Here is a 21,358-nt window from a genome sequence, read left to right as displayed (position 1 = left end):
AAGGTGATGGTGTGATGCGTGGTGCGAGGCGCGATGAATAACGAGGACACAGGGTTGCAGACTCTTTACCTCTTTACTGAAGGCTTTGGGATCCGCAATCCAGAGCACTGCTAACAGGGCTGGCTGAGACCGGCCGGTCCGAAGGCACATCCAGAGTTTCCTTTGCAGGTGGAAATCAGTGCCTACTCACTAGCGCCTGTGTGTTGTAGTCCTTCCCTGCTCAGCACCACGGGATAGTTCTCACAACTGTTGTGTCTGTGTTCATTCGTTCTTTCTCTCTCTCTTCGTCCCCCAGATGATATGGTTAGGACACACCCGTATGACGGGTAGGCCTGGAGTTATTCTGGGACCCTAGAGATGCCCCTCTCCCACAGTTGCCTCCCTTGTCTGCTTAGGTGATTTAGGTGAGACAGCCAACCTATAATTAACTGTCCTGCCATGTTGAAGTAATGCGTAAAGTCTCTTACTTTCTCGGTGCTCCGGCCACCGCTATGCGCCTCAGAAGGATGTTGCCTCGGTCTCACGGCACGACTCCTCCTGGCTCTATCTCTTTTACACTGTGATCCCGCTTCTCACTTCTCCACAATCCACTTCGCTTCGTGTCCTTTCTTAGAATGCCGCCGCAAGGTAGTGCAGGCACGGCTCCGTAACGATCTGTTCTCTTTCTAGACCGCTGTCAGGATCCCACCCCTGACAGGTCCTCTCCCGAACTCTCCCGGGCTCTTTCTGTCTAACTTCCTGTCCAACCACCAGTTTTACCAGAGTGTGAAGAGTGGCCTACTAGATAGAACCACTCCCCCTGGTGGCCGGAGTGTGAAGTGTCATGTGTGTTTGTGATACCTGGTCAGAACTCCTTCAGTGCCATCAGACGTACCATCACTCCCCTTAGCGGCAGAGTGTCATTACTGCAACGACCAGATCTCTGGGGCGCTGCATTAGCATTAGGTACAAGATCAATAGCACAATCACATGGGGGTTGTATCTCTGTCTCTTTTTCTGAGAACACATCTCTGAAGTCCTGCAGTACCTCGGCAGACCCTCCTGACTAGTGGGGTGAATTTGTACTGAACTAAGACATTTCTTATAATAATTAGGGCTCCATGTAACCATATCCTTCCGACACCAGTCAGTGACAGGATTGGAAATACATAACCATGAAAACTCCAATACCAACCCACTAGGTAAATTGTCCAACACATAGCAGAGAATGAAGTGTTCCCAATCTAAGTGTGAGCTCCACTGTTACCAGCTGGACAAGATTCTGGAGTAACGATGTTTTAGCAAAAAATTCAACCTAACTGTCCGTAACCCTATTTTCTGAATCAGTCCAGAATCAATGAAATTGGCAGCTGACCCACAGTCGATGAATGCTAAAGTAGATACTTATTGGTTCTTAAAAAATAGCTCCACGTTTAACGGTATCTTGTGTGAGGAGTAATAGGGTACCTGGAAGTCTGGATTTCCTTCTTGACAGTCACTCAGACTTAGACATTTCCCGTCAGCTTTGAAGGCATGCTTGCGGGATGTACCACACAGTCCTTTAGAAAATGTCTGAAATCACCCCAACATCTCTTCTCAACGGCCTCATGGCTGGCAGCTCCAACCTCCATAGGTTCCACCTCAGGTAAGTGGATGAACTCAGGAGGAAAAACCCAAACTCTGTCACTCATCACTTTTGAATTCTGAAAGCCATATGAATGGCCTAGATTATGGCCTCTCCCAAGGAGCAAATTAGAGTATGCAGAGCCATAGGGTCCTTGAGTGAATCAGAAAGACTTCTGTGGAACTGGAACCTGAGAACAGCATCATTCCACAACACTTTAGAGGACCATTGCCAGAACTTGGAGCTATAATCCTCAGCGGTGCTGCCCCCCTATGTCAGGTTTATGATCCTTGCCTCTGCAACCTGGACACTGTCAGATTCATCATAGATAATCCCTGAGGCATCAAAAATGGTGTCAACAAAGAATTGTTCTGGAGATTGTGTGGACAAGGAAAATGGCCAAGTCTGCTTCCCCACCCCCTTGCAGCAGGGACATATATATTCCCCCTCTTCCCATGAAGACCAGGGTCGTAAGGTAAAAAAAAAAGCTGCAACTTTACCTGAAAATCATAAACTGGTATATCTCCCCCAAAAATGTATCGGTTAGGGCCACCATTGGTTTGGGAGACACAAATTGCACGTCAGAAGGTACAGATGACATAACTTCAGTCGAAAATGGAGAGCTTTGAGAAGCACCGATGGTGCTAGAAAATTGACCCTGCACCTGGGACTGTGAGGATTTCCACATTTGGTGCTCCCTGACCAGATCCTGGATCATCTGGGTCAGATTCACCACCTGATCATAAAGTGCACGAACTGGATCCATTGGTGGCAGGGGAAAAAATATGCAGCCAACTGTACAGAGCAAGGCCAGCAGCGCAGAGGAGGAAAGATCAGCAGCACCGCAACTGGCAGGAAGAGGCAATGGGGTGGCCGGAGAGATAAAGAAGGCAACTGTTCCCCAGAGCACCCACACACAACAAGTTCCCAGGTTAAGGGTTAGGTGTTCAGTCTAGTGCTTTTTTAATGAAAGTGTGGACAATAAAGGAATGTTCATTTCCATCCTGTGCCTTACCAAGTTCAACAGAGTCCTGACCACTACCAGCCAAACCACCACCAGCATACTCAGGCACATGTCATTGGAGCGCCTCACGCTAGGGCAGCGGGGTACTCGGTACCGGGTCCTGCGGTTCACAGGGGGGATGTCACGGTGGCAACCTGGTCCATGGCCCTGGGGCATCCATGTAAAAGGGAAAGGTCTTTAAAGGGAATAAAGTTTATGTTCGTGACACCACCTGTGGTATTCAGTCAGTGGGGACCGATGCTGCTTTAAGGGGTCCTCTGGGGTGATGTTATGGCAGCTAGATGGTATAACTTCCCACATGTGAAATATATCCCCAGGGCTCCCGGTGTGTAGATGGAAGATGGTGAAAGGCGCAGTAAAGAATGAGGAAACAGGTTTGCAGTCTCTTTACCTTGGTTTACTGAAGACTTCAGCATCCACAGTCCAGAGCACCAGATCACAGGGCAGGCAGAGTCTGGCCGGCTTGAGGGAAAGTTAGGAGTCCCCTTATGCAGGTGAAAATCAAAAGCCTTCCTCTAGCACCGTGGTGGTGTAGTTCCTTACTGCTTAAAGCTACACATAAGGTCCTCACAGATGTAATCTCTCTCTCTGTCCCCCGGGTAGGATAGGACATAACCCGTATGACTGGTGGCTTGAGGCTGTTTATAGGGACTCTAGCACACCCTGGCCTCCGAGGGGTGCCACTGTGTCTCCTGGGTGTTTGGTTGGAAAGGTAATGTAAAGTTCAGCTGTCCTGCCGGTCTCTGATGTAAGTCGTGGAGGGCCTTACGATCCTCGGTGTTCCGGCTACTGGTTTCTACGCCTCAGAAGGAGGCAGCCTGCTCGGGACTGGTCTCCCTCTGATATCTTCTCCTGCGCTTTGCTCTCCTGCACGCTCTCTGCAATCAATTCGGCTTTCTCAATGTCTCTTTCCAGGAACTGCTGCACTGAGGCTACACAGCTCCGTAAAACCTTCTGCTGCCCAAACTGATACAGTCTGTTTCCTGGCAAGACTGAACTCCCTCTCCCTACAGACTACCAGTTATATATATATGGGGAGTCACCTAGCAAGTAGGATCAAAAGCTCCCCCTGGTGGCCTGGAGTGTGAATGTGTTGCATGTTTGTGGTACCTGGTTGCAGTTATCCCTTCTTGCCTTCAAGCGTAACATCACTCTCCCCGTGAGTAAAGCAATGCTACTGTGACATCCAGGACCCTGGGGCCACATCATCAATTCACCCGACTGGGTGGGTCGAACACCTGGGTCCACAATCAATGTCTGCACGTGACACTGCTTCCTCTTCTTTGCTACATGCTTGCCAATCCCCTGACCATGATGCAGAAACAGATGCCTCCCGCACTGCAGCTGCCGTGCCACATTCACAAACATCATCAGCAACCACATTCAATTGCTTGTCCAAGCATAGCATTCAGCTGTCCGTGCCTCAGGTCTTGAAACACAAGTGCAAATACCCAGCCACCCACCCACAGGCCCATTGTACACATAGGCTTCGGGAGTTTCAGAATCTCTCCTTCATAAATGAAACAGGATGTGTCTGACCATGTCAAACACACCAAATGCAGATAAGGTAGTAAAATGTTAAAATTACATTTACTATGATATTTACTCTAGTCATAGGCGACAGGGAAATAAGGTGAGTAATGGCTCAGCTATTAAGGGATGGAGATTTTTTTTGCTGTTATTTTAATTTTGCCTTATATTCAAGTCATTATATGGGAAAGAATGTTTTCTAACATTTTTTCCTGTAATATACATTTTAGCTTCAGTTTTGCATGTTTTCATTGTAAGGCTGCCTTCACACTAGCAGTATTTGGTCAGTATTTTACATCAGTATTTGTAAGCCAAAACCTGGAGTGGAACAAATAGAGGAAAAGTATAATAGAAACATATGCACCACTTCTGCATTTATCACCCACTCCTGATTTTGGCTTACAAATACTGATGTAAAATACTGACCAAATACTGCTAGTGTGACGGCAGCCTAAGTCCGTAATAGTTGCATGAATAATACTCTGACAAAATTGTTCCCAGCAGCGAACTAGAAATCACAATTGCATCCAGGCATCTTTCCCATGCTTTTCACATTCCATTGCAGCACTGTTTCCATTTTCCTGCACCACCCTCCAGCCCTTCGAGTAGGGTCTTCCAGAAAAATGCTCAAGTTTCCCATTGACTTCCATTATAGTCGTTACGCGAGTCAAGTGCATCCGAGCATCCTACCTGCTCGATTCAAGTACCATTTATTTAGTAACATTTATTTATTTATTACATTTATTTATTTCATTTGTTTTAATGGCTCTGTTAACATAGATCTCATGAGTTGATCAGTTTTATTCTTAAAAATTTTCAAATTAATCTGCCTTTAGGGAGTTTAAGTATGGCCTAGTTGCCTTTCTTAAAATTATATTACAGATTATTATCGGTATTAGATTCTGTGATGGGATATTGATGCAGAGAGCTAGTTTGATGGCCATGTCTGGAATGGGAAAGGAATTTTTCCTCTAAGGGCTTGTGCAGAAGACCATATTTTCTGTCCAATGTGATCTGACAAAACATTGAACCAATGTTATTCTATTGGGCCATTCACATTTTTGATTGTTTTTCTCTGATAGAGCCTGTGTGAGGAAAAAAATCACAGGATGCTCAATTTGCATCCCATATTCAGATCGCGCACAGCCATGCAAGTCAATGAGTCTATTGAAAAAATGGAGAAGATGGAGAAATGTTATTTTTTGTATCTTCTCCTGATCCCAGAAAACCAAATCACACTATGATGACACTCTGATCAAACTCTGATTGTTCAAAGTGTGATAAGGGTATGATTAGGATTCGGATTTCATCAGATGAGAGAAAATATGGTTGTGTGACCATTGCCTAAATATTGGGCTATTAGTATCTGCCTCACATGTTTTTTTCTTCCTGTGGCTCAACATGCTAAGCTATTAACTTGTGCATTTTTTCATCCTTAGAACTTTTAACATATTAAGATAAATTAAATAATTCTGTCTCTCTAAAACAACCACGAGAGAAATTTACCGTACATACTCAAGTATAAGCTGAGATTTTCAGCTGCATTTTTTAGGCTGAAAGTGCCCCTCTTGGCTTAGAAGGAAACGAATCACTGCACACGTCAAAATCAGTCAATTTTTGCTGAGGTGAAAGTTTATTCAGGTGCAACGAAAATGAAGGACGTAATAAGGCAACAATTCAAAGTTTCTGACTTTTCGGCCACGCAGTGGCCTTGATCACAGAGTGGTGCCTCGGTAGTAGTCCCAAATGAATAATATGGAGTATCGAGATCAATAAAGAATGCGGCCTGAGGTTCCCCAGATGGATGCCAGCAGGTGATTAAAGAAATAGGTTTTGTGTGGTACAATGGTCCAGTGTAGATTTCAAATCCATTGGTGGTGCAGGGGTCCCGTCCGCCTGGAAGTACAGGTTAAGGATGCCGACACGCAGTGTCCTGGCAGGGAGGCGGATGCATGTCGGCATCCTTAACCTGTACTTCCAGGCGGACGGGACCCCTGCACCACCAATGGATTTGAAATCTACACTGGACCATTGTACCACACAAAACCTATTTCTTTAATCACCTGCTGGCATCCATCTGGGGAACCTCAGGCCGCATTCTTTATTGATCTCGATACTCCATATTATTCATTTGGGACTACTACCGAGGCACCACTCTGTGATCAAGGCCACTGCGTGGCCGAAACGTCAGAAACTTTGAATTGTTGCCTTATTACGTCCTTCATTTTCGTTGCACCTGAATAAACTTTCACCTCAGCAAAAATTGACTGATTTTGACGTGTGCAGTGATTCGTTTCCTTCTAGCATTGGGGGTCACCCGACTCCTTTCACTTGCACCGTCCACATCCCATTCACAGTCGAGTGCTAGCTCTTTGTTTATTTCCCCTCTTGGCTTATACTCGAGTCATTGTCCCAGGGGGTCAGCGGGGGAGGGGGAAGGCAGGAGTGGCAGCTGTCACATCATACTCACCCTCTCCTGATGCGGTCTCTGCATGTCCCTGCTTCTCAGATGGTCTCTGGCCCCGGGAGCTCTTCCTGTGTTCCACGGTCACTTGGTACCGCTCATTAAAGTAATGAATATGGATGCGACTCCACTCCCATAGGCATTGAGTGCATATTCATTACCTTAATGAGCGGTACCATGTGACCGCCGAACACAGGAAGAGTTGCAGGCGCCAGAGACATCTGAGAAGCAGAGACCGCCTCAGGATGGGGTGAGTATGAAGGTGGAGGGTGAGGCATGCGATATTCATCTGTCCCCGTTCCACCACCATGCCCTGTCTTCCGCGTCCTCTGGCTGTGACATTCAGGTCAGAGGGCGCGATGACATGTTTAGTGCGCGCCATCTGCATGAACAGTCACTACAGAGACCCGGAAGACACAGCAGCGCATGGTGATGGAATGGGGATAGGTGAATATCGCAAGTGCCGGGGGCCTGAGGCGACTCCGGCACCTGGCACCCATAGCGCGCCGGTGTGCCCGCTTGCTCAGGACACCGGCACCTCTCCCCCAGCAATGAGAGGTGAGTATGTCATTTTTTTTTTAAATCGCAGCAGCAGCATATGGGGCATATTATTCTATGGAGCATCTTATGGAGCCATCAACCTTTATGGAGCATTATATGGGGCATATTATTCTATGGAGCATCTTATGGGGCCATCAACCTTTTTGTAGCATTATATGGGGCATATTATTCTATGGGGCTATCAACCTTTATGGAGCATTATATGGGGAATATTTTTCTATGGAGCATCTTATGGGGCCATTATTAACCTTTGTGCAGCATTATATGGGGCATATTTTTTGTATGGAGCATCTTATGGGGCCCATCATGAACTTTATGGAGCATTATATGGGGCGTATTTTGTATGGAGCATTTTATGGGGCCCATTATGAACTTTATTGAGCATTATATGGGGTGTATTTTGTATGGAGCATCTTATGGGGCCCATCATGAACTTTATGGAGCATTATGTGGGGCATATTTTAATATGGAGCATCGTATGGAGCCCATCATAAACTGTATGGAGAATTATATAGGCCGTATTTTGTATGGAGCATCTTATGGGGCCCATCATGAACTTTATGGAACATTATATGGGGCTCCTGATTCAACATGGATATTCAAAAACACTTAACCTACTGATGTCTCAATTCATTTTACGTTTATTGGTATCTATTTTTATTTTTGAAATTTACCAGTAGCTGCTGCATTTCCCACCCTAGGCTTATACTCAAGTCATTAAGTTTTCCCAGTTTTTTATGGCAAAATTAGGGGTCTCGGCTTATACTCGGGTCGGCTTATACTCGGGTATATACGGTAATTGGAAAACAAAGTAGTATTAAATTCATTTTTCGGTTTAGCCATAAAGTGTTAAGCTTGTTGTTATCATTGATATTTTGGATAGCTCATCAAATGTTATTGTCAACTATTTTACTACTATTGATAGTGAAAATGTTGTCTCTTTTTAAATACATTTTTATTACCATTTAATAGCTAGACATTGGCAGCTCTCACTTCATTGGCATCAGGCTGTACATTCCTCAATTTTTCAGCTATTTATAACCATTTAATACTAGTACAATAATATTTTTGTGGCTCATATAGAGAAAAAGTCTGTGATGAGGCAACATGACACATTTTAATTTCCCATTTACATTACTGTTTATTTAATTGCTCAAAGTATGTGATTTAATATGATTAAAAAACGATTAACCTTTACCTTTTTTCTTCACAGCTAATCTGGCAACCACTGATATCATATTTTTAGTGTGCTGTGTGCCTATCACTGCAGCTTTATATCCTCTTCCTGGATGGATATTTGGAGAATTTATGTGCAAGTTTGTTAACTATGTCCAACAGGTAGGTAAAAAAACAACTGACATACAACCATCTCAAATCAAGCGATGACTTAAAAAAAATAATATTTGTAGGCTTGACGGACGCACATTACGTCACTGTACAAAATGGCTTGTGCTTTGTATGTGCCTAATGTTCTAAAAGTTTGCAGTAGTCAAATAGCTGCTAATTATCCTGGTTTCAGAGCCAGTCCCTGCATCTTCCCTCTTTGGCAGCCATCTCCCTCTTCTTTCATGTGCACCAGTTTCCCATAGTAGTCCGGTGCGCACCTCTGATATCATGCCCCCTAGTACTTCTAAAGCCCACTCAGTTGGTTTCATGCTGCCTGAATCTATGGGTGATGTGTTGTTCACTCTGAAAACCTTGCTTGGACTGGTATTGCTGTTTTCTGCCTCTGGTCTACTAAAACTGTGCCTCAACAGAAATTAATCTCTGCTGTCTACTGTTGTCTCCCATACAACAAGATGCAAATATATTCTTACTGCAATTTTCTACAGCAGTGACATTTTATACGTCATTTATCTTGCTAGAGTTGAGCCTCAAAACACACAAGCAAAAATTTGGTTACAAATAGCATTGCGATATTGAAACTACAGTCTTCTACGTCCATCTGTGGTGGGTGTATTTTGCTGGCATTGTAATACTGACTGCAACATTTTCTCAACATGAATATATCATACGTAATTTAAAATGGGCAAGGCGCGTGTTAAAGGACGGGAGGTGGACTTGATGCTGATAGTGAGTGCATAGGCTGAGGATGAGGTCTAAATGTGCCTGGCACGGGAGCACTACAAACACACACATCATGTTGATCTAGCTTCCTGTTCCACCTTGTAGGGGGATGCAGAACACACCATTCTTGAATACAGACCAGTGTTAAAAGGTTGTTGGATAGATAATTCTTCTAGTCTCAGTAGTCTTGATTCTGGACCACATCATCCACATTCTGATCCTCCTTTGTCACACCATGCCGAGTGCCCAGAAGTAAGTGATCCCAGACTTGGACACTCCGAAGAGCTGTTCACATTTCCATTGATAGATTCTGGCCTGGCGTCCTGCCTGTTTCAACCGGGACATGAGGGGATCACATGTAGCGATGCTCAAATATGTGACCAGCCATGCTCACAAGAATGCGACGGTGGGAAAATGCAATTACTGTCGCAAGAGCTGGATGACGATTATGAGATACAATTGTCAGCAAGTGGTGTGATGTTATGTCAGCAAATCCGGAGGAGGACCAGGGTGCAGAAGGGGGAGGCGAGGTTGGTGGATGATGAAGTCACTGACCGAAAATGGGAAGGTGACATGCAGAGCGAGGACAGCAGTGTATGGGGAGGGAAATGCAGCACCACAACAGGCAGGAAGAGGCAGTGGGGTGGCCAAAGATTGCCAAAAATTACCAGCCTGACCATCATCAGCATGCTCAGGCACATGCAAGCAATGCAGCTAACTACTTGGGCCAAAAACCAGGGTCCAGAAACAGTGTCTGCGGGTATAACCACTGTCTCTTCCCTTGTTTTGTGGCCACGGCAATCCTCTATCCATGACGTAGTCGAAGGTGCCTCCGACCCTGCACTTGTCGTTGCACACTTGCAACCACTGTCAGCAACAACCTCCAAGTCCTTGTCCCAGCACTGCGTATAGTTGTCCTTACCCCAGTCCTTGGAATACAAGTGTAAGTATGCAGCTACCCACCCACAGGCTACAATGCTAATTGGCCATGTTTTCATTTTGCTTGCTCTGGAAATGTTGCCGTTTAGGTTTGTGGAGACCTAAGCTTTCCGCAACATCATGGCGCCGGCCATCCCTTGGTACTTGGTCGTGTGTGACAATGACTATAACCTTGTGATGGCTCTGAAGCTTGGCAACCTCACACCCATACCATGCCTGACCCACGTGCTCTACTTAGTGGTTCAGCAATTTCTGAAAACCTACCCAGATCTGTCTGAGCTACTTGTGAAAGTATGCCGCATGTGTGCCCACTTCCACAAGTCGGCTAAAGCTGCCGAAACGTCGGCATTGCTGCAGCAGCGTTAACAACTTTCAGCTCACTGACTGGTGTGCGATGTCACCACGCGTTGGAACTCATGATACATATGTACACATGGCTTTGTGAGCAGCAGAGGGCGGTAGTTGAACTCCAGCTACACAATGCAAATTGATATTCCAGCCACCATCTGCACCTAAGAGTTAATGAGTGGGCATGGATGTCTGACATCTGTGTGGTTCTCCAAAACTTTGAGGACTCGACCAAGATGGTGAGTGGCAATGACACCATAATCAGAGTCATCATCTTGCTTTTCTGTCTACTGATCTGCTCTCTGCTCCCAATTAAAGAGGAGGCTTTGCAGATGGAGCAAGTTGAGATGGAGCAAGAAACTATACTGGGTGATGCTACACAGCCCAGCCTCATCTCATTTTCTCAACACGTATTGGGCGATAATGAGAAGTGGGAACAGGAGCTGGTTGCCTGTGATATAGACACACTCAAATCACCTTCATCCCGTGTTTTCGGCATGGATGGCCTGAAGACGAGGAGGAGTGGGAGGATGATTAGAAGGATCAGGATGACAACATGGACTGTCGTCCTCTTGGTGGGGATACGGAAGTCTTGGCTTTCGGCAGTCTGGCACACATGGCTGGGTTTATCTTCTGCTGCCTTTCCCGTGACCCTCCCGTTATACGAATGTTGGCCAACACCATGTTGGTCATCCTTCTAGATCCATGCTACAAGGATAACTTGACACCTCTACTTCCTGTGGCAGAGATGTCTAATAAAATGTTGCAGTACCAGAAGGCCCTAGTTGAAATATTATTTAAAAAATTATCACCTGACAATGCTGGTGGCAGAGGTCGCAGTTCCTTGGACAACCAAGGAGTGGAAACTAGGGAGACACAGGCCAGATGCAGCAGATGCAAGGGAACACTCTCAAAGGTCTGGGACAGTTATCTCTGACCCTCCCAGCACCCAGAACTTGATGTGCAGGGTACTCTGACAAGGAGGAAAAGTTTTGGAAGATGCTGAAGGAGTACCTTGCAGACCGTACAAGCTTCCTCCGTGTTACCTCTGTGCCTTACAACTATTGGATATCCAAGCTAGACACATGGCATGAACTGTCTCTCTACGCCTTGGAGGTCCTGGCCTACCCTGCTGCTAGTGTTCTGTCAGAGAGCGTTTTTATTGCCGCCATGGGTATTATAACTGAGAGGCACATTCGCATGTCAACTGGAAATGCTGACAGGCCGACTCTTACCAAAATGAATAAGGGCTGGATAAGGCCAGGCTACTGTACAATACCGGATGACAGCAGTAAAGTAAAAGTGGCGTAAAACTCTGACAACATTGTTCCCAACCTGATGTTTCAGGGGTCTTCCTCATGCTGTTTTCATGCCATTTCAGTGCTGTTTACAACATTCTCAGCAATTTTTTGACCCCCAGCAGTCCTCCGGGTGGGCGGGGGCGGGAACAATGCTTCAGTTTCCCATTGACTTTCATTATGTTCGTTACTCAGGTCGAGCACCGAGCAATGCGATTTGCTCGACTCGAATAGCGAAGTACCTGAGTGTTTAAGTGCTCGCTCATCACTAATGATGATGTACAGTAGACATGTGGAAAATGTTATTTATTATTTTGTGTGATAAATATCTAGCTCTTTTAACTCCTTGTGGTTGGTTGAGTTACTCATCTGCTCACAGAGTTAGACATAGGAACATTCCTCCTGATTTATTTAAATCATGGCACAAACAAGTACAGGGTTCAATAAAATAACAAAATAAACATAGCCTTCCTGGCAACACTGGGAAAAAAAGATAACAGTGTGGAGCCAGAATAACGCCAATAGCATGATGATGCCACCACCATGTTTCTCTGTTGTAATTGTATTGGGCAGGTGATGAGCAGTGCCTGGTTTTCTCCACACATACCGTTTAGAATTATCATCAAAAAGGTCTATCTTCATCTCATCAGACCAGAGAATCTTATTTCTCATTGTCTGGGAGCTTTTCATGTGTTTTTTTAGCAAACTATGCGGGCTTTCATATGTCTTGCACTGAGGAGAGGCTTCCGTCGAGCCACTCTGCCATAAAGGCCCAACTGGTGGAGGGCTGCTGTGATAGTTGAGTTTGTGTAACTTTCTCCCATCTCCGTACTGCATCTCTGGAGCTCAGCCACAGTGATTTTGGGGTTCTTCTTTACCTCACTCACCAAGGCTCTTCTCCCACGATTGCTCAGTTTGGCTGGACAGCCTGGTCTAGGAAGACTTCTGGTGGTCCCAAACTTCTTCCATTTAAGAATTATGGAGGCCACTGTGCTCTTAGGAACCTTGTGTCTTGCCACAATTTTGTTTCTAAGCTCTTTGTCCAGTTCCTTTGACCTCATGATTCTCATTTGGTCTGACATGCACTGTGAGCTGTGAGGTCTTATGTAGACAGGTGTGTGCCTTTACAAATCAAGTCCTATCAGTTTAACTAAACACATCTGGACTCCAACAAAGGAGTAGAACCGTCTCAAGGAGGATCACAAGGAAATGGACAGCATGTGACTTAAATATGAGTGTCTGAGCAAAGGGTCTTATGACCATGTGATATTTCAGTTTTTCTTTGTTAACAAACATACAAAAATTTCTACATTTCTGGTTTTTCAGTCAAGATGTGGTGCAAATTGTATATTAACGAAAAAAAACAACTATGAATTCACCAAATGGCTGCAGTGAAACAAAGAGTGAAAAATTCAAAGTGGTCTGAATACTCTCATACGTTCCGTACCCACTATATATATATATATATATATATATATATATATATATATATATATATATACAGCTCTGGCAAAAATTAAGAGACCATTGCAAAATTTCCAGTGTGTCTTGATTTTTGTCTGATATTTTGGAGTAAAACATAAATTGTTCTTTTATTCTATAAACTACCGACATCATGTCTTCAAAGTTCCAAGTAATAAATTTTGTATTTATTTTCTGAAAATGAGAAATGGTCAAAATAGCAAAAAAATGCATTGCTTGAAGTCCTCAAATCATGCAAAAAAAAAAAAACAAGTTCATAATCATTTAGAACCAATGTTCTGTCTTCATACACGTTGATACGGTGTGTGATCAGACATACGGCATAAACCACTTCTGTCTCCCAAATAAGCAGACTGTTCTCTGTAGTCTAACTTGTTTATTGGTAAACATGAGCGCGGTAAAACTATAAGAATACAAATGATTTGAGTAAGTATTGTGCAAATAGTAACATGACTGCAACTAACAGGGAAAGCATACAGGATGATGCAACTTCTATAATAACTACATACAGCAGGTAACCAAAAATCACATTTCCTGTGTACTGGCTGCTATACAGTTAATCACACTCTATAGAATATTACATAGCAAGAACAGAGATAATGATCTTACCGGATAAACTTAACTGGAATGGGAAGTAACATAGTAACATAGTAACATAGTTAGTAAGGCCGAAAAAAGACATTTGTCCATCCAGTTAAGCCTATATTCCATCATAATAAATCCCCAGATCTACGTCCTTCTACAGAACCTAATTGTATGATACAATATTGTTCTGCTCCAGGAAGACATCCAGGCCTCTCTTGAACCCCCCGACTGAGTTCGCCATCACCACCTCCTCAGGCAAGCAATTCCAGATTCTCACTGCCCTAACAGTAAAGAATCCTCTTCTATGTTGGTGGAAAAACCTTCTCTCCTCCAGACGCAAAGAATGCCCCCTTGTGCCCGTCACCTTCCTTGGTATAAACAGATCCTCAGCGAGATATTTGTATTGTCCCCTTATATACTTATACATGGTTATTAGATCGCCCCTCAGTCGTCTTTTTTCTAGACTAAATAATCCTAATTTCGCTAATCTATCTGGGTATTGTAGTTCTCCCATCCCCTTTATTAATTTTGTTGCCCTCCTTTGTACTCTCTCTAGTTCCATTATATCCTTCCTGAGCACCGGTGCCCAAAACTGGACACAGTACTCCATGTGCGGTCTAACTAGGGATTTGTACAGAGGCAGTATAATGCTCTCATCATGTGTATCCAGACCTCTTTTAATGCACCCCATGATCCTGTTTGCCTTGGCAGCTGCTGCCTGGCACTGGCTGCTCCAGGTAAGTTTATCATTAACTAGGATCCCCAAGTCCTTCTCACTGTCAGATTTACCCAGTGGTTTCCCATTCAGTGTGTAATGGTGACATTGATTCCTTCTTCCCATGTGTATAACCTTACATTTATCATTGTTAAACCTCATCTGCCACCTTTCAGCCCAAGTTTCCAACTTATCCAGATCCATCTGTAGCAGAATACTATCTTCTCTTGTATTAACTGCTTTACATAGTTTTGTATCATCTGCAAATATCGATATTTTACTGTGTAAACCTTCTACCAGATCATTAATGAATATGTTGAAGAGAACAGGTCCCAATACCGACCCCTGCGGTACCCCACTGGTCACAGCGACCCAGTTAGAGACTATACCATTTATAACCACCCTCTGCTTTCTATCACTAAGCCAGTTACTAACCCATTTACACACATTTTCCCCCAGACCAAGCATTCTCATTTTGTGTACCAACCTCTTGTGCGGCACGGTATCAAACGCTTTGGAAAAATCGAGATATACCACGTCCAATGACTCACCGTGGTCCAGTCTATAGCTTACCTCTTCATAAAAACTGATTAGATTGGTTTGACAGGAGCGATTTCTCATAAACCCATGCTGATATGGAGTTAAACAGTTATTCTCATTGAGATAATCCAGAATAACATCCCTCAGAAACCCTTCAAATATTTTACCAACAATAGAGGTTAGACTTACTGGCCTATAATTTCCAGGTTCACTTTTAGAGCCCTTTTTGAATATTGGCACCACATTTGCTATGCGCCAGTCCTGCGGAACAGACCCTGTCGCTATAGAGTCACTAAAAATAAGAAATAATGGTTTATCTATTACATTACTTAGTTCTCTTAGTACTCGTGGGTGTATGCCATCCGGACCCGGAGATTTATCTATTTTAATCTTATTTAGCCGGTTTCGCACCTCTTCTTGGGTTAGATTGGTGACCCTTAATATAGGGTTTTCATTGTTTCTTGGGATTTCACCTAGCATTTCATTTTCCACCGTGAATACCGTGGAGAAGAAGGTGTTTAATATATTAGCTTTTTCCTCGTCATCTACAACCATTCTTTCCTCACTATTTTTTAAGGGGCCTACATTTTCAGTTTTTATTCTTTTACTATTGATATAGTTGAAGAACAGTTTGGGATTAGTTTTACTCTCCTTAGCAATGTGCTTCTCTGTTTCCTTTTTGGCAGCTTTAATTAGTTTTTTAGATAAAGTATTTTTCTCCCTATAGTTTTTTAGAGCTTCAATGGTGCCATCCTGCTTTAGTAGTGCAAATGCTTTCTTTTTACTGTTAATTGCCTGTCTTACTTCTTTGTTTAGCCACATTGGGTTTTTCCTATTTCTAGTCCTTTTATTCCCACAAGGTATAAACCGCTTACACTGCCTATTTAGGATGTTCTTAAACATTTCCCATTTATTATCTGTATTGTTATTTCTGAGGATATTGTCCCAGTCTACCAGATTAAGGGCATCTCTAAGCTGGTCAAACTTTGCCTTCCTAAAGTTCAGTGTTTTTGTGACTCCCTGACAAGTCCCCCTAGTGAAAGACAGGTGAAACTGTACAATATTGTGGTCGCTATTTCCTAGATGCCCGACCACCTGCAGATTTGTTATTCTGTCAGGTCTATTAGATAGTATTAGGTCTAAAAGTGCTGCTCCTCTGGTTGGATTCTGCACCAATTGTGAAAGATAATTTTTCTTGGTTATTAGCAGAAACCTGTTGCCTTTATGGGTTTCACAGGTTTCTGTTTCCCAGTTAATATCCGGGTGAGTAAGTGAGTGAGGTAGTTCAACACAGCAGATTAACACGTGTGTCCAGGGAAATACACAGAGAGAAAATGGAGTTTCCCCTTCCCATGATACCTTGGTGAATCCCAGAATGCAACACTCTAATAATTACTGAAAAACACAGGTAATAAATTTAACCACCACTGGGTGGTGCTATAACACAGCAAAACCAAACTATGGTATTAAACCTTTTTAAAGCTAGATACGAAGCCCTGACCTTCGCTAGAATGGGCAGAACACTCCCCGCTTGGCATCAACCGATGCCACCCACAGGTTCTTTTGGCGAAAACAGTAAGACAAGTTCCGCAACTGGTCTGAGGAATAGTTTACTCTCCCCGGACTTGCCTACTTTGACCTCGACCTTACGCACCTTCCCATCTTTGCTTGGGAGTATCTTAGTGATGAGGCCTAGTGGCCACTCATTACGGTGAGACTGGCTGTCTTTCATGAGAACGACATCACCGGTTTTGATGTTTGGTTTGTCGGTCTGCCACTTCTTCCTGGGTTGTAAGGTGGAGAGGTACTGCTTCCTCCATCTGTCCCAGAAGGTATTGGAGAGACTTTGGACTTGTCTCCATTGTCGTCTGTAGAGGTCTTTGTTGCTAAATTCTCCAGGTGGAGCGCTGAGAATGCTGGCTTTCTGAGTAAGTAACATGGCAGGGGTGAGAATGGTCGGATCCTTAGAGTCACTAGAAAGTGAAGTCAATGGTCTAGCATTAATGATGGCCGAAACTTCTGCCAGGAATGTGGTCAAACTTTCATGTGTGAGTCTTGCGCTACCTGCTTGCAAGAAGATGGAGTCAAGGATTCTGCGTGCCATTCCTATCATCCTCTCCCAAGCACCTCCCATGTGAGAAGAGTGTGGAAGATTGAAAGTCCAGGTGCATCCCTGCTCGTTCAAGTATCTTTCCACACTGGTGGTGTCTAGGTTGGAAGGAATTTGAAGTTCTTTCACTGCTCTTACAAAGTTGGTACCTCTATCGGAGCGTATGTGCTTCACGGGCCCTCTGATGGCGATGAAACGTCGGAGTGCATTTATAAACCCTGAAGTGTCCATGGACTCAATTACTTCGATGTGGACTGCTCTGATGGACATACAGGTGAACATAACCGCCCAGCATTTGGCGTTGGCTTGGACTCTTCTAGCGTGCCGTGCAACCATGGACCATGGCCTGAATATGTCCAGTCCGACGTTGGTAAAAGGAGGTTCTGTACTAAGTCTGTCTGGTGGGAGATTGGCCATCTTTGGCTTTTGAGTCCCACCACGGAGTTTGCGACAAATCACGCAGTTGTAAATGAGTTTACTCACGCATCGCTTTGCTCCAACTATCCATAATCCAGCCGTTCGTAGATTTCCTTCGGTAAACAGTCGGCCCTGATGTTTCACCAAGACGTGGTGGTGTTGCACAAGCAGGGTCGTGACATGATGATGTCCAGGAATTATTATAGGGTGTTTCTCCCCAAATTCCACTTCAGCTTCTTGAAGACGACCTCCAATTCTTATCAGCCCATCTTGGTCGATGATTGGATCAAGCTTCTTCAAGACACTGTCTCTAGAGACAGGTTGGTTTTTATTGAGGTTATCTATTTCTTTGGCGTAACATTCACGCTGTATGGTACGAATTATAACGTTCTTGGCATTTTCAATGTTTGGAACGGTAAAGGCAAGCTTGCAGTGGTGCCAACCTTTGCAAGGTTTCTGGATGGCGGGTGACGTTGACTTGTAGGATCGAGCCACATGAATTAAACAAACGAGGGCATGAACAAGCGAGTTCCAAGTTGAGAACCTATTGAAATGGTGGGATTTGAGGTGATTGTCTTCAGTCACCGTACGTAGGACGGATACCTGAGGGCGGATTTCCTCATCTGCCACCGGATCTACCAGTTCAAAGATGTTTGACTCGTCCATGAATGGCGTCGAACGGTATAAGAATGTAGGGCCAGTAAACCAGGTTGTGTCCTTAAGGTGACTTGCTTCAATGGATCTGGTTGCGTGGTCCGCAGGATTGTGGTTTGTGGACACATAATGCCACTGTTTAGGGTCGGTGGATCTCCTGATCCTTAGCACCCGATTGCTGACATAGACATAGAAATGACGAGTTTCATTGCAAATGTACCCCAACACTACCTTGCTGTCGGTGTAGAACTCGATTTCTTTGATCTCCAGGTCCATTTCTGTCGAGATAAGCTCAGCTAACTCTACTGCTAACACAGCTGCACAGAGTTCCAGTCTGGGTACTGTGTGTTCACGGAGTGGGGCCAATTTTGTCCGGCTCATAACAAGCCTCACGTGGCATTGTTCATTGATGTCAGTAGTTTTCAAATATGCCACTGCTGCAATTGCTTTGGTTGAGGCATCGCAGAAGATACAAAGCCTTTGCATCTTGATTTCTGTTGATGGCACAGAAGCATATGGTCGTGCAACATAGAGACTTGACAGGGCTTCTAAAGAGTTCTTCCATCTTACCCACAAGTCTCTTTTCTCACTGGGAAGCGGATCATCCCAATCGGACGTCTCTTGGGTGAAGTCTCTCAACATCATTTTACCTTGGATCGTTACAGGAGTTACAAATCCCAGAGGATCGTACAAGCTGTTCACAACGGACAGGACGCCTCTACGCGTGAAAGGTTTCTCTTCTTCGCTGATCTGGAAGGTGAATGCATCCTTTTTCAAATCCCAAAGTAAACCCAGGCTCCGCTGCATAGGAAGGGAGTCCGTGCTTAAATCCAAGTCTTTTAAATCGGTTGAGTAATCTTGAGAGGGAAAGGCTGCCATTAGTTTTTGGCTGTTGGAAGCAATTTTGTGCAACCTCAAATTGGATGAAGCGAGCATTTCTTGTGCCCTTTTCAGGAGACTGACTGCCGACTCATCTGTGGGTGTGGATTTCAGGCAGTCATCTACGTAGAAATCCTTTTCCACAAAAGATCTTACATCCAATCCATACTTTGCTTCACCCTCTCTGGCTGAATGTCTAAGCCCATAGATAGCGACAGCAGGGGAAGGGCTGTTCCCGAAGATGTGTACCTTCATACGATATTCCACGATGTCCTTGTAGGGGTCATTATCGCGGTACCAGAAAAACCTCAAGTAGTTTCTGTGTTCTTCTTTAACAAGGAAGCAGTGAAACATCTGTTGTATGTCGGCCGTAAATGCTACTGCATCTTTGCGGAAACGAAGGAGTACTCCCAGAAGTCTGTTGTTGAGGTCTGGACAAGATAGAAAGACGTCGTTTAAAGAAACACCTTCGTATCTGGCACTTGAGTCAAATACCACTCTTATCTGACCAGGTTTCTTCGGATGATACACGCCGAAAATAGGTAAGTACCAACATTCCTCGGAATCTTGAAGTACAGGTGCAATTTCCGCGTGGCCACTCTGGAATATTCTCTCCATGAAGGTAAAGAAGTGTTCTTTTGTCTCTGGTGACTTCTGCAGTTTGCGTGTAAGGGAGACAAATCGACTGTACACAAGTTCTCTGTTGTTGGGTAAGCGTTGCCTTTGTGGTTTGAATGGTAAAGGTGCGACCCAACTCTTTGATTCATCTCTTACAATCTCTCACTCCATGATGTCCAAGAACAGTCTGTCCTCTATGGACGTTGCTACCTGGTTGTCTTCTCTTGTCCTGTGGAAAACTGTGCACCCTATATGATCTTGCTCACCGTCGCATGCATGGTCTTCACAGGAGGGATCAGCTAACGGACAAGATGGAGGGGTGTTGTGTGGCAATTCTTTAATCAGGAAACTGCTCTCGCATGGCTGGAAGAGAGACAGGCGTCCATTCTCGAGGGTATTGGTGAGCATGCTGTTGACTGATGTCGGCCTGTGTGCTCCACCCAAACAGACGTCTCCCACAATGACCCATCCTAGGTCAAGTCTCTGAGCATATGGGGCATTTTGTGGGCCGTTGATCTGTCCTCTAGCCTTGTGGACCCGTAGAATGTCTCTTCCGAGGAGTAAGACGATAGGGGCTCCTTGGTCAAGCTCCGGTATCAGGTGAGCTATACGTCTCAAGTGGGTGTGATGAGCTGCTACCTCCGGTGTAGGTATCTCAGACCTGTTGTCCGGAATTTGATTGCACTCTAGTATTGATGGTAAGGATAAGCAGGTTTGACCGTCCATAGACTCTACTTTGAATCCGGTCGCTTTTCTCCCCGCCGTCTCGACAGTACCTTCACATGTCTTCAAGGAGTACGGAGAGCCGGGACCAGCAATGTTGAAGGTGTCGAAGAGAAAGGGCTTAGCTAGAGACCTGTTGCTCTGATCATCCAATATTGCATATACCTTGATTGCCTTATCCCGTTGGCTCGCTGGGAATACTCTGACAAGACAGATCTTCGAGCAGGATCTCCCTGCTACAAATTCCTTGCAGATCTCTGTACACTGAGAAGTGACCACTGGGGTGTCAATGTCAGTGTCCGTCTGTTTTTCGGCAGACTCTTCTACTCGTGATGATACCCCTGAGGGTGGTCCAGGGTGTAAAGCCGTGTTGTGCTCCGCACTACTGCATTCTGCGCATTTCACACTGGTTTCACAGTTCTTGGCGAAGTGTGAGGTAGTCGCGCAGCATTTGAAGCATATCTTGTTTTCCTTTAGGAAGCTCTTACGGTCTTCTAGAGGCTTCTCCCTGAAGGCTCTACATTTTAGTAGAGGATGAGGTTTCTTGTGTAGGGGGCAGTGTTTGCTGAGATCCTGAGGTTTGTCCTCCTCTGGAGAGGACTTACTTGCCCTGTAAGGAAAACCTGTGGAGGTAACATTAGTTTTGTGTACTGCCACTGGTGTTTTTCTGGGTTTTACACCGGAGGCAGTGGTACATGACATAGTGAAATCGAAACTGGGGTAATTTCTAACTTTAGCCTGCTGAGCAACAAAGTCTACAAACACCCTGAAAGGAGGAAATGGCACCTTAAGAGCCTGTTT

The 21,358-nt window shown here is 44.7% G+C and overlaps 1 protein-coding gene across 1 annotated transcript in view; it reads left to right on the top strand.

Moving 5' to 3' along the window:
• KISS1R (KISS1 receptor) overlaps positions 1–21,358 on the top strand; it is a 283,997-nt gene that overhangs the window by 81,781 nt on the left and 180,858 nt on the right. The window contains exon 2 of the mRNA XM_069745680.1: positions 8,396–8,520. Within this exon, the coding sequence (XP_069601781.1) occupies positions 8,396–8,520 (125 nt within the window). The remainder of the gene's footprint in view (positions 1–8,395; positions 8,521–21,358) is intronic.

Source organism: Ranitomeya imitator, chromosome 1 (genome assembly GCF_032444005.1).
Source record: "Ranitomeya imitator isolate aRanImi1 chromosome 1, aRanImi1.pri, whole genome shotgun sequence".
NCBI lineage: Eukaryota > Metazoa > Chordata > Amphibia > Anura > Dendrobatidae > Ranitomeya > Ranitomeya imitator.
The sequence above is the reverse complement of the archived record's forward strand: the minus strand, read 5'-3'. Positions and strand labels throughout refer to the sequence as shown.